This window comes from Galeopterus variegatus, unplaced genomic scaffold (assembly GCF_000696425.1).
Source record: "Galeopterus variegatus unplaced genomic scaffold, G_variegatus-3.0.2 Scaffold18, whole genome shotgun sequence".
In the NCBI taxonomy this organism is placed as follows: Eukaryota; Metazoa; Chordata; class Mammalia; order Dermoptera; family Cynocephalidae; genus Galeopterus; species Galeopterus variegatus.
The window spans coordinates 1041575-1053738 of record NW_007726129.1 but is presented as its reverse complement, the minus strand read 5'-3'; the positions used below and the strand labels follow the sequence as shown (position 1 = coordinate 1053738).

The following is a 12164-nucleotide window of genomic DNA, read 5'->3' as shown; positions in this document are numbered from 1 at the left end:
TGAGCGGGAACCGGTCTGTATGTCGGATCCGAACCCTCGGGCGGGAGCGCCGCCGCGCTTCCCAAGCGGCGCACTATCCAGTGCGCCACCGGGCCGGCCCTTATTTCTTGTTTTTGCCTAATTGCCCTGGCTAGAACTTTCAGTATAACGTTGAACAGAAGTATCAGGAGTAGATATCCTTGTCTAGTTCCTTATCTCCTAAAGGTGTCTTTCAGGCTTTCATTGTTATGTGTGATGTTAGCAGGAAAAAAAAAAAAGTATGATGTTAGCTGTAGATTTTTCATAGATGCCTGTATCAGCTGAGGAACTTCCCTTCCATTCTTAGTTTGTTGAATGTTTTTATCATGAAAGGGTGTTGGATTTTGTTAAAATTTTTTAAGGTTTATTGAGATGATCATGTGGTTTTTGTTTTTTATTCTATGGATAGAGTACATTAAATTAATTGATTTTTGGGTGTTACACCAACCATGCATTCCTGGGATGAATTCTACTTGGTCGTGGTAGAATATAATCCTTTTCATGTATTGCTGGATTTCGCTTGCTAGTATTTTGCTAAAGATTTTTATTTGTTGTTTATATATATAAGGGATATTGGTCTTTATATTTCTTTTCTTGTGATGGCTTGCTTTGGTTTTGATACCAGAAAAATACTGGCCTCAAAAAATGAGTTTGAAAGTGTTCTCTCCTCTTTTTTTTTCTTTTATTTCTTTGTGGCTGGCTGGTACAGGGGTCCAAACCCTTGAGCTTGGTTTTATCACCACCGCTCTAACCAACTGAGCCAACCAGTCTGCTCTCCCCTTCTTTTATTTGGAAGAGTTTGTGAAGGATTGGTTCTTTAAACATTTGGTAGATTCACCAATAAGGCATTTAGTCCTGGGCTTTTCTTTGTGGGGAATGTTTGATGACAAATTCAAACTCACTACTATTTATAGATCTATTCCCATTTTTTATTTCTTCTTGAGTCAGATTCAGTAGTGTGTGTCAGTCTAGGAATTTGTCCATTTCATATAGATTACCTAATTTTTTGGCATATAGTGGTTCATATTATTTTCTTATAATCCTTTTTATTTCTCTAAAGACAGTAGTAATGTTTTTTCTTTTATTCTGGTTTTAGTAATTTGAGTTTTTTTCTTTTCCCTTGGTTAGTGTATGTAAAGGTTTGCCAATTTTTTTGATGTTTTCAAAGAAGAAAGTTTTGATGTTATTGATTTTCTCTGTGGTTTCTTTATTTTCTTTCTTTCTTCTTCTTCTTTTTTTTTTTTTTTTTTTTTTTTTTTTTTTTTTTTTTTTTTTTTTTTTTTTTTGTGGCTGTTCAGTACGAGGGTCCAAACCCTTGACCTTGGTGTTATCAACACTGCACTCTAACCAACTGAGCTAACCAGCCATTTTATTTACTTCCACTCTAATCTTTATTATTTCCTTTCTTCTGCTTGCTTTCGGTTTAATTTGTTCTTTTTTTTAAAATTTAAGATAGAGGTTATTGATTTGAAATATATATTTTTTGAATATAGGCGTTTACAGCTATAAATTTTCCTGTAAGCACTGCTTTCATTGCATCACATAAGTATTATATATGTGTGTGTATATATATTACATATATATAATTGTTTTTCTTTTATCTTTTTCCTTTTTGGTGGCTGGCCAGTATGGAGATCTATATAATTTTTTTTTCTTCTTTCATCTCTAAGTATTTTTTAATTTCCCTTATGATTTTTTTCTCTGGTTATTTTGGAATGTGTTATTTCATTTCCACATATTTGTGCATTTCCCAAATTTCCTTCTGTTGTTGATTTCTAATTTCATTTTATTGTGGTCAGAGAATATACTTTGCATGGCTTTAGTGCTTTTAAATTTATTGAGACTTGTTTTATGGACTAACCTGGTCTATCCTGGAGAATGCTTATATGCACTTGAAGAGAATGTATTCTGCTATATTGTTGGATGGAATGTCCTATAGGTGTTTGTTAAGTCTAGTTAGTTTATAGTGTTGTTCAAGTTTTCTATTTCATTGTTGATCATGTGTCTAGTTCTTTCAATTATTAAAAGTGAGATATATGTGTCCAACTATTGTTTAATTTTCTATTCCTTCGAATCTGTCAGTTTTGCCTTGTATTTTGAAACTCTTTTGTTAGATACATATACATTTGTAATTGTTATATCTTCTTGATGAATTGACCCTTTTATCATTACAGGATGTCTTTCTTTGTCTCTGTTAACAGTTTTTGTCTTAAAGTCTATCTTGTCTGATTTTCATAAGGCCATTCCAGCTCTCTTTTGGTGGTTGTTTGCATGGTAAATCTTTTTGCATTCAACCTATTTGTATCTTTGAATGTAAAATGTGTTTCTTTCAGATAGTATATAACTGAGTCATATTTAAAAAATCCGTCTGCCAATCTCTGCCTTTAATTGGAGCATTTAATAGATTTGCATTTAATGCAATTGCAGATAAAGTGAGATTTATTTTCTTTTCATTTTACCATTTGTTTTCTATGTATATATTTTGTTTCTTTAATTCTCTATTACTGCCTTATTTGGTATTATTTATTTATTTATTAAAAATTCTTTTGCTGTTTTTTCTGTCTTCTTTTGTATTAAGTAGGTATTTTTCAGTATAGTGTTAAAATTTTTTTGTCATTTCTTTTTGTATATACTTAATATGTTTTGAGTTATTTTCTTAGTGGTTGCCAGGGGTATTACAATTAATATTGTATAATGTAGTTTGGATTAATATGAAGTTAATTTCAGAAGTATACAAAAACTTTGCTCCTAATTTGCTCCATTCCCTCCTTCTTTTTTGTGCTCTTATTGTCATACAAATTATGTCTTTTTACATTGTGTGCCCATCAACACAGATTTGTAATTATTCCTTATGCAGTTGTTATCCAATTACATAGGAGAAAAAAGGAGGTACAAACAGAAAATTTATTTATATTGCCTTTTATATTTACCAATGTAGTTACCTTTACTGGTGCTTTTTATTTCTTCATGTGGATTTGAGTTACTGTCTAGTTTTCTTTCATTTCATCCTGAAGGACTCCTTTAGTATTTCTTGGAGGGCTAGTTTACTAGCAACAGATTCTCTCAGTTTTTGTTTTCCTGATAATATCTTATTCTTTTTTTGTTTGTTTGTTTTGTTTGGTGCAGGATCCAAGCCCTTGACCTTGGTGTTGTCAGCACTGTGTTATAACAAGTGGGCTAACTGGGCAGCACTCTTATTCATTTTTGAATGATAGTTTTGCTGGATATAGAATTCTCGGTTGGCAGTCTTTTTCTTTTAGCACTCTGAATATTTCATTTCTGGACTCCATGATTTCTCGAGAGAAATTAGTTGTTAATCTTTTTGAGGATTCCTTGCACATGGTGATTTGCTTCTCTCACTGCTTTCAAGATTCTCTCTTTGTCTTTGACTTTTAGTAGTTTGATTTTGATTTATCTAGATGTGGATCTCTGAGTTTATTCTATGTAGAGTTCTTTGAGCTTCTTGAAGGTATAGATTAATGTTTTTCATCAAATTTTGGTTATTTTGTGCCATTCTTTTTTTTTTTTAATCCTTTTGATTGATTAATTTTTTGGGTGGCTGGCCATTCTTATTTATTTATTTATTTATTGGTTTGTTTTTGGCATCTGGCCAGTACAGGCACTATTTCTTCAAATATCCTTTCTATACCATCTCTCCTTCCTCTTCTTCTGGGACTTCTGTTATGCATATTTAATATACTTGATCATGTGCCATAGGTCTCTGAGGCCCTGTTTATTTTTTCTTCATTCTTTTTTCTTTCTGTTCCTTAATCTGGATAATCACAATTGACTTATTTTCAAATTTGCTGATTCTTCTGCCTGTTCAAATCCTCTGTTGAGCCCCTCTAGTGAATTTTTTCATTTTAATTATATACTTTTCAACTTCAGAATTCCTATTTAATTCTTTTTCAAAATTGCTATCTGTTTATATTCTCTATTTGTCAAGACATTGTTCTTGTACTTTCCTTTAGTTCTTTAGACATGGTTACTTTTAGCTTTTTGAACTTAAAATACTTGATTTAAATAGTCTTTGTCTAATAAGTCAACATTTTCTATTGATTATTGTTTTTTTTCTGTGTATGGATCATAGTTTCCTATTTTTTTTGTTTGCATGTCTTGTTGATAACTAGGCATTTTAAATTATGTAGTGTGGTAACTCTGGTAATCAGGTTGTTTCTTTACAGGGTTTGTTGTTTATTTGCTTAGTGACTATTCTGAACTAATTTTATACTGTCTGTATTCTTTGTCATGTGGCCAATGAAGTCTCTACTTGGTTAGCTTAATGGTTGGCTGATAATTGGAAAGAGATTTCTTTATTGTCTTTTTTTTTTTTTTGTCTTTTTTCCGTGTCCGGCAACGGATCGCAACCCTCAGTGTTGCCCCCGTACCGGACCGGGGACCGGCGACGGGATCGCAAGCCTCAGCGTTGCTCCCGCGCCTCGCTCAGCCAGTGAGCGGGAGCCGGTCTGTACGTGGGATCCGAACCCTCGGACGGGAGCGCTGCCGCGCTTCCCAAGCGGCGCACTATCCATTGTGCCACCGGGCCGGCCCGGAAAGAGATTTCTTTAAATGCTTGGAACCAATAAATTTCCCAATCTTTGCTGAGGGGTTTGCCTTGCTTTACCCTGCGCATGTCCCTACTGAAGTTCAGCCTGGCCACTGAACTTCTTTTTATAAACACAGACCATTTAATGCTTTCCACTTGTCTACTTGACTTCTTGCCTGCAGTAGGAACTAGATCTAGGATTACTGGCTACAGGGGCTCTGTTCAGCCTTTGGGATGAACTGATTTCTTAGGGCTTGGATGCCAACCATGTGTCCATACTGCTTGGGGATTTGTTTGGTCAGGCCTAGTCCTGAGAATAGCTACAGAAATACTTAGAGCACGTGTTAACCTAGATGGAAGATATGTTGGGGGAAGCCAGTGGATACCATAGAGGCCCTTTGGCCACGTTATCCCTAGATGCTCCCATGAGTGGGCAGGAATCATTATGCCCACCTGCTGGGGTTGTGGCTTGCTGGGGCTGAGTACCAGGGATGAGAGTCTTTTTTTTTTTTAACTTCTGGACCCCAGAATCCCTGGGCAATGTGACAAGTGCCTGGCTCTTCTGGTTTATCTTCCACATCTGCTGAAATGATCACTGAACAAAGCAGAACAGCCTTATCTGCAACCAAGAGGTAGAGAATCTCAATTCTCCAGGAAACATGAACTTTCCTTCCACTTTTGTTTTTCTTGTAGCTGGCTGGTACAGGGATCAAACCCTGAACTTTGGTGTTATTAGCACCATGCTTTAACCAACTGAGCTAACTGGCCACTCCTTCCATTTTTGTGTCCTTTTTTTTTGGTAGCTGTCTGGTATGGGGATTGGAGTCCTTGACCTTGGTGTTTCAAGGCAGTATTCTTTTTTTTAATTTTTTTAATTTTTATTTTTCAAGGCAGTATTCTAACCAACTGAGCTAACTGGCCAGTCCCTTTATGTGTCTTTTTTTTGGCCCTCCATTTTTATGATACTGATTTTGAAGAAACCCATTTTACTGTTCTCTCTGGAGCCTTTTTAAATATTTCCAGAGTTGGGGAGATTTCGTTTCTATGCAGTGCAACCCATGTTGGATTGCGACTTTAGATTTTTCTCTCTTGTGTTCATCTCACATCTTCCTTCCTGTGGTTCTAGTCACTGATCCTAGGAAGGCTGCTTCCCAGGAGCCCTTCACTGCCTGCTGTTTGCCTAGGGATGAGGTGGGAGGTTCTTTGAGAGGGGTGGGCTTTAGCTGAGACTAGTAGGTGAGGAACATGTGCAGGTGTCCACATCCCTATTTTCTTCTTTCTGGCTTTCTGAGTGGCTTATCCTTTCTAGGCACCAAACATCTCCAAGTACCTGGGAAGAGCAGCTAATTGATGGTAGCTCACTCAGGCCCCTGCTTGCCACTTGGGTGGGGAGGATAGCACTACATGTCCCAAAAGCCGTGATTTGTTGTTAGTACTAGGGTGACTGGCTAAGTGGTCCCCATCAGGTATGTGGTGAAAGTCCTCCCCCTGTGCCCAGAGTCTGCATGTTCAAGACTGACAAGTGTCCTCTGATTCCTCTGTAGGAGCTGATCGACATCAAGATGCTTCAGTGCAAGAGAGTTGTCAATGGTGAGTGCAGTTCTGGCTGGGCTCAAGCAGTACTTCCAGGCTGGCTAGTTAGCTCAGTTGGTTAGAGCCTAGCTTTATAACCCCAAGGTCACAGGTTCAGATCCCTATACCAGCCAGCCATCCCTCTGCAACCCCCCCAAAAAATCAGCACTACCACTGCCCTTGCCCAGGTGAGAGTGTCCTGTCTGGCTGCATTATGTAATTTTGTAAATTACGTGCCCCATTGAGAGCGGTCTCTACTCTCCAGAGGCCATGATGAAAAGTCAAATATGAAACAGATTAAAAATGCCTTCTACCAATGGGCTTGCTGGAATAGAAATTGCCATGTTTTTTAGTATAGGAGGGACCCTAGGAGCCTTGGAGTTAGGATGGCTTCAGCACCGACCCTGACTTGGCCATTTGCTAGGTGTGTGACCTTAGGCAAATCACATGACATCACTCTGCCTCAGTATTTTTTAATCTGTAAAATGAAAATCATAATCCTTGCTTTACTTAAATCATAGGGTTGGAGTGAGGATCAGATAAGGTAAGGTACATGTAGGTACTTTGCACACCTTAAACTCTATGCAAATGTAAGTGGTTGTGATGAATTGTGGTTTTGCGTATACTTTATTAATGAGGCTGATTCTGCTTTGATTAGAGTTGTGGTATTCTTTGAGGTTTCTGAGATCTATATATATTCATACGTATATATATGAAATCTGCATATATTTCACTAGAAGTTATGACTCAGTTTTGTCTAATTGCTTTAAATTTACATTTTTTGTGTGTGTTATGAAATTTTACAATTTTCAATTTTACAGATTTATATAACCTTAGAAAATGAAAATCATTCATAATCTCATACCTAAAGAGGTAATTGCAAAGAGGAGTATGCTTATTATTCTACACCTATAGTACATAATGTGTGTGTATAAAAATGTGTCATGTTTATATATATATATACACTCCCCCCACCCTACATGGGGCTCATGCTACACATGTTTTTTACCACTTACTTTTCTACTAGAACATTTTCTCATGTCAGCACCTGTAGGCGACTATGTCAGAATTGATTTCACCACACCTCGATGGGGGTTTCCAATATTTTGCTCTTGTAAATGAAGCTGTGTTTAAAACACACCCAGTTTTTATCGTTCTTCTCTCAGACTTCTTACTGCCAGTCATGAGCTATCTCTATCAGGGATCAGTTCAGTTACCTGTCCCAACATGTCATCGGCTTTGCCCTACCCTTTTTAATCTTCTAATCTGTTCAGTGCTGGGATGAAAATAACAGCTTCCATTTATGGAAGTGCTTTATGTGCATTAGAGACCTCATTTATTTCTAAAAACAGCATATTCTCCCATTTGCCGTGCTGGATCTCTTTCATGTAGTAGTCATCTTCGAAAGTGAATAATGTAGTACCTATTGTAGAGCTTTGTTAGGAAGAACAGATGAGACAGTCACTTCTTGCTCTTTGCAGTTTTTATGTTATATAAAGTTGCTATGAACACTGAATTAGCTAATACTGAGCCATTGACTCTAGGAGAAATGCAGGGTTAGGTTCTTACAAACCTCTTGTAACATCTTCACCAACTGATCAGTACATAACTGTGTTTTATATATGTTTCTGTTTAAAGACACGCTATTTAATATATGCCACTGATTCATTAACATTGAATTCACAGCCAACGTATTATAATTTCGTGCCTAAACAAAGCTTAACCAACACACGTATTTTCTCTGCAAAGCACACACAGGCTTCTTGTGTTTAGAAACACTAGATAGCACTTCAGTGTTATGCTTAGGCCATTTTAAATGGCCTAACAAAAAGCACAAAAATGTGAAAAATGTGGCACTAAATATACTGCAATCAGGACATGTTTACAGTATGAGAGCTGAAACAAGAAGACAGAGTGCCACCTTGTTTGAGTCAGCTGGGAAAGTGCATGTCAGGTGATTCAAAATTATGAAACACCACAAGTATTGATTTTGGCTTATGAATAAATTATAAGGAAAAGGCGAATTTGCAAATATGCAACTGTGAATAGTAATGACTGTTGACTGTAATATAGTAAATTTCCACTTACAGCACCTGGCATACTGTTAGTAACTAAGAAATGGCAACTTTGCTGAACTTCAGCATGACATCTGAGGAAATTTGGGCAAAATCTGAAACACAGACAAGGTTTCATGTGTGTACCTTTTTATTCAACGTTTTAAAAATCGCAAAATGTTAACAACCATTCAAAAAAAAAGTACATAAAACACAAATGCAGTTTAATAAATGATTGTAAAGTGAACATGCATCACCCAGGTCAGGAGATAGATCATTATTAGCACCTTAGATGCCTCCCATGTGAATATTTATTTCTTTTAAGAATGGTGTATGTGAGACATACATAACCAACTACCAAATTTATGTCTTCTCTTGGATACACTATAAGAATTTCAAATTTAATATCCACTGGACACAGGACCCTTGATTTTTTGTGTCCACTCACCAAATTGGTTTCTTCTCACTGTCCTACATAAAATTTGCCATTGCCACTTTTATCTGCTTACTATACATTATTAAAACTTTATAGTACTATTGCTGTATTATTTTGTATTCTATTTATTGGATTATGATTTTTTGGTATGTGTCTTGATTATAATACAAAAAAACATGAGGAAGTGATCTTACCCATCTTTATTGCCACTGTGTCCACAGAGCCTAGAATATTGTTAACAGATAGTGATCATTTGATATTTCTTGAATGAATGAATAAATGTGTTGTTAAAAGAAGAATCGTAATAACTTCGTATAGCATACATTATACGAAGTAAAAAGGAAAAAAAAAAAAAAAAAAAAGAATGGTGTGTGTCTAGGGTCCCTTTTTCCTTTCAAGGCTATACTTTTGCTGTGTTTTCATCCAGGGTTTAGACTAGGTTGAACTTGCTTCTTGATTAGGTGGCCCCATGTGTTTGTGTTTTCTTGCAGAGGTGCTCAGCACAGTGGACTTTGTTGCCCCCGATGACCGAGTAGTCTTCCGCACCTGTGAAAGAGAACAGAGCAGGGTGGTCTTCCAGATGGTAAGAGATCCCAGTGTTGAGTGCCCTCCTAAGGCTCATGCCTCCTGTGGGATTTCCTGACTCATGCCTTGTGCAGGGTCAGTATTGAATGCCTGGGATACATTGCATAACAGTGGCTTTCTGAAGAATCTGCTTTAATGTTTTCAAAGATCACTCACGAGTGATTACACTCCTGGAGACAGTTTATGGAAATCGACCTATCACAGTCTGTTACATGCCTCCAGTCTCAAATTTAATTTACTTAATTATGAGAAATTGTTTGGCATGACTTCTATATTTATTTTGTTAATCTCTAGCATCGTTTATTCAGATCATGGTCTTTGTTTTTGTATAGTCTGTATATTTCCCATAGGAAGAAATTAGGTTTCCTCAAGAGTAGTTAAGATTTGTGTTAGGGTTGTAATAACTCTGTAGCTCTTCTCTTGCTTTGGGTGCTTTCTGGTGCTTTTTCAGAAATAGTTCCTGAATGATGTTTAGGTTTTTAAAAAATTGATAATAATGGGTAGACGTGATAAAGCAAATATAGCAAATTGTTATTTGCAGAATCTAAGTGATAGGTGTCCGAATGTTCACTATAAAATTTTTTCAACTTTTTTGTTTGTTTGAAAGTAATCACAGCCATTGATGACATTTTCTAGGCCATCCATGTCCACCTTTTTCCTCTGGCAGTGAGCTATTGGCTAACTCTTTAAGAGAAAAAGCCAGCTCAGTTCCACTTGCTGATGTGGGGGGTGTGTGTGTGTGTGTGTGTGTGTGTGTGTGTGATGTGCATGGGTGTGTTTGTTTGTGCATGTGTACCTGTGTCATCAGAGCAGTGGTTGATGCAGCCTTTTGTTTTCCTAGGGGACTTCAGACGCAGAGAGAGCTCTTGCTGTGGCCAGGCTTATGTAAGTTCCTCCCTCTTTGGGACTGCTTTTGTCTCTCCTATGAGCTGTGAGACGTTTTAATATCACTGGTGACCTTGGAGGTGACTCACCCTTCTTTTTCCTAGCCCATTACCTTCTGTTTTGAGGTTAAGAGTGTCTGGTTTCCTTCTCTGAGGCATCCAAGGGCTGGCCTGGGACTCTTGTGTACCTGCCGTGCCTAGATCCCGGAGACCCTCTGTTTGGGTGGGGAGGAGGCTGTGTTTTAGTGTTTATTCATGAGTCCCATTCTAGGGACTCTCATGACTGTTAGTGTTGAGGCTTTAACTCTCATGAAGTGTAGGTAAGATTTATTGCTTCCTGAATTAACAAAGGCAAGAGATACTATAGTCAAAGTGATGGGCTTTGTAGTTAAGACAGACCTGGGTTGGAATTCTGGCTTTGCTACCTGCTAACTTAGTTCCTTCACCTATAAAATGATACCAATAGTACTACCAATGTCTGGCATTACAGGGAAAGGTAAATGAAACAATGCACGTAAATGTCTTTAAAATTTATGGCACATAGTGAGTGCTTAGTAAGTGTTAGATAATTGTTGTTATTACAGCAAGAGTAAGAAGGAACTCAGGCAGCAATTGCTACTGATTGTAGACTATCAAGTATGTGCATACCAAAGGATGAGGTGAGCATCCCTTTTACATTTGAGAATTGTTTGGAGTAAGCCAACTGTGCAGTCCAGCAAACAAAGTCCTATAACTTCTATCAGAAGCGGTGCTCTGGAAAAGGGCTCTTGTGCTCATGCACTTTTCTGCATTGACAAATGGCTTTCACTGCCCCAGTCAAAACTGTAGCCTGCAATCAAGTTCATTGAACTTATCGCTTGGTATTTGAGTTATCTGATTCAACTCCAAAGCAGCAAAGTCCTCTACATCTGGCCCTTTATAAACGTGTGTGTACATCATGTCTTTCCTCTGGATCTCTGCTTAGATGAGGCAGCTGCACATTTTAGGGACAGGTTTCTTGCTTGTTTTCAGCTTCTGTCATTGACAGTTGGTGTATTTCATAGGGCCAGGAACTTGGTAAGAGGTTCGGGAGCACTGGTCCATCCATGCCTTTGATTCTGCCTTCTTTCCTCAAATTGAATATTTATTACCTTTTCTTCTTCATGTTTTCCCAGAGAAAATGATGTGGCTGGTATTGATGTCAACATGGGCTGTCCAAAAGAATATTCCACCAAGGTAAACCAATTTCTTTATACTCCACAAATAGAGGATGCAGATTAAAGGAGGCTAATAAGATGTGAGAGCTAAGGAGGGTACTTGACTCTGTACTGGATCCTGTACTGGTTCAGGAAGATGCTCAAAAGGATATTATTGGATCAACTGGTAAAACTGAAATAGGGACTATAGTAGATTAGTTAAAAATACTGTATCAATGTAAATTTATGAAGTAGATAACTCTTCTGTGGTTATGTAAGAGAATATCCCTATTCCTAGAAAATACATGCTGAGATATTTAGAGGTAAAAGACTATGATATATGGAACAAACCCTCAAATGTTTTAGGAAAAGTTTATGTATGTATGTATACATGGATATATATATACAAAAATTTAATTATGTATATAAGTATGTATGTACTTAGTACCCGACATACATGGATACATAAATAAATTTTATATATATACACACATGATGGTATATAGAAAAATAGAATTAAAAGATAAACAAATTTTTCCATGGTCTTTGTGAAGTATTCTCATATATATATATATATATATATATATATATAGAGAGAGAGAGAGAGAGAGAGAGAGAGAGAGAGAGAGAGAGAGAGAAAACCCTCACGCCCAAGCAATAAAACAAATGATGCAAATGTTAGAAGAAAAATACTGTGAACAGGGCTTTGTCTTTTCTTGAATAAAACTGAGACATGCATTTAAAAAAAAATAGAGGGTACAATGCATATGTCCCCATTATGTTAGAAGAGATCATATCAGCATGCTATGGTAGCCTAGAGAAGGGAGTGGAAATGTAGCCCACCAACTTGGGATCTTATAGGGAAATAGGGAAATGTGGTCCTTAATGAGGAGA

At 37.1% G+C, this 12164-nt stretch overlaps 1 protein-coding gene across 3 annotated transcripts in view; it reads left to right on the top strand.

Annotated features, from left to right (window-relative positions):
- Positions 1 to 12164, top strand: part of DUS2 (dihydrouridine synthase 2) — a 48750-nt gene that overhangs the window by 20025 nt on the left and 16561 nt on the right. For all 3 annotated transcript variants that reach the window (XM_008567190.1, XM_008567197.1, XM_008567204.1), the window contains exons 3-6: positions 6109 to 6154; positions 9118 to 9209; positions 10053 to 10096; positions 11250 to 11310. In XM_008567190.1, the coding sequence (XP_008565412.1) occupies positions 6109 to 6154; positions 9118 to 9209; positions 10053 to 10096; positions 11250 to 11310 (243 nt within the window). The remainder of the gene's footprint in view (positions 1 to 6108; positions 6155 to 9117; positions 9210 to 10052; positions 10097 to 11249; positions 11311 to 12164) is intronic.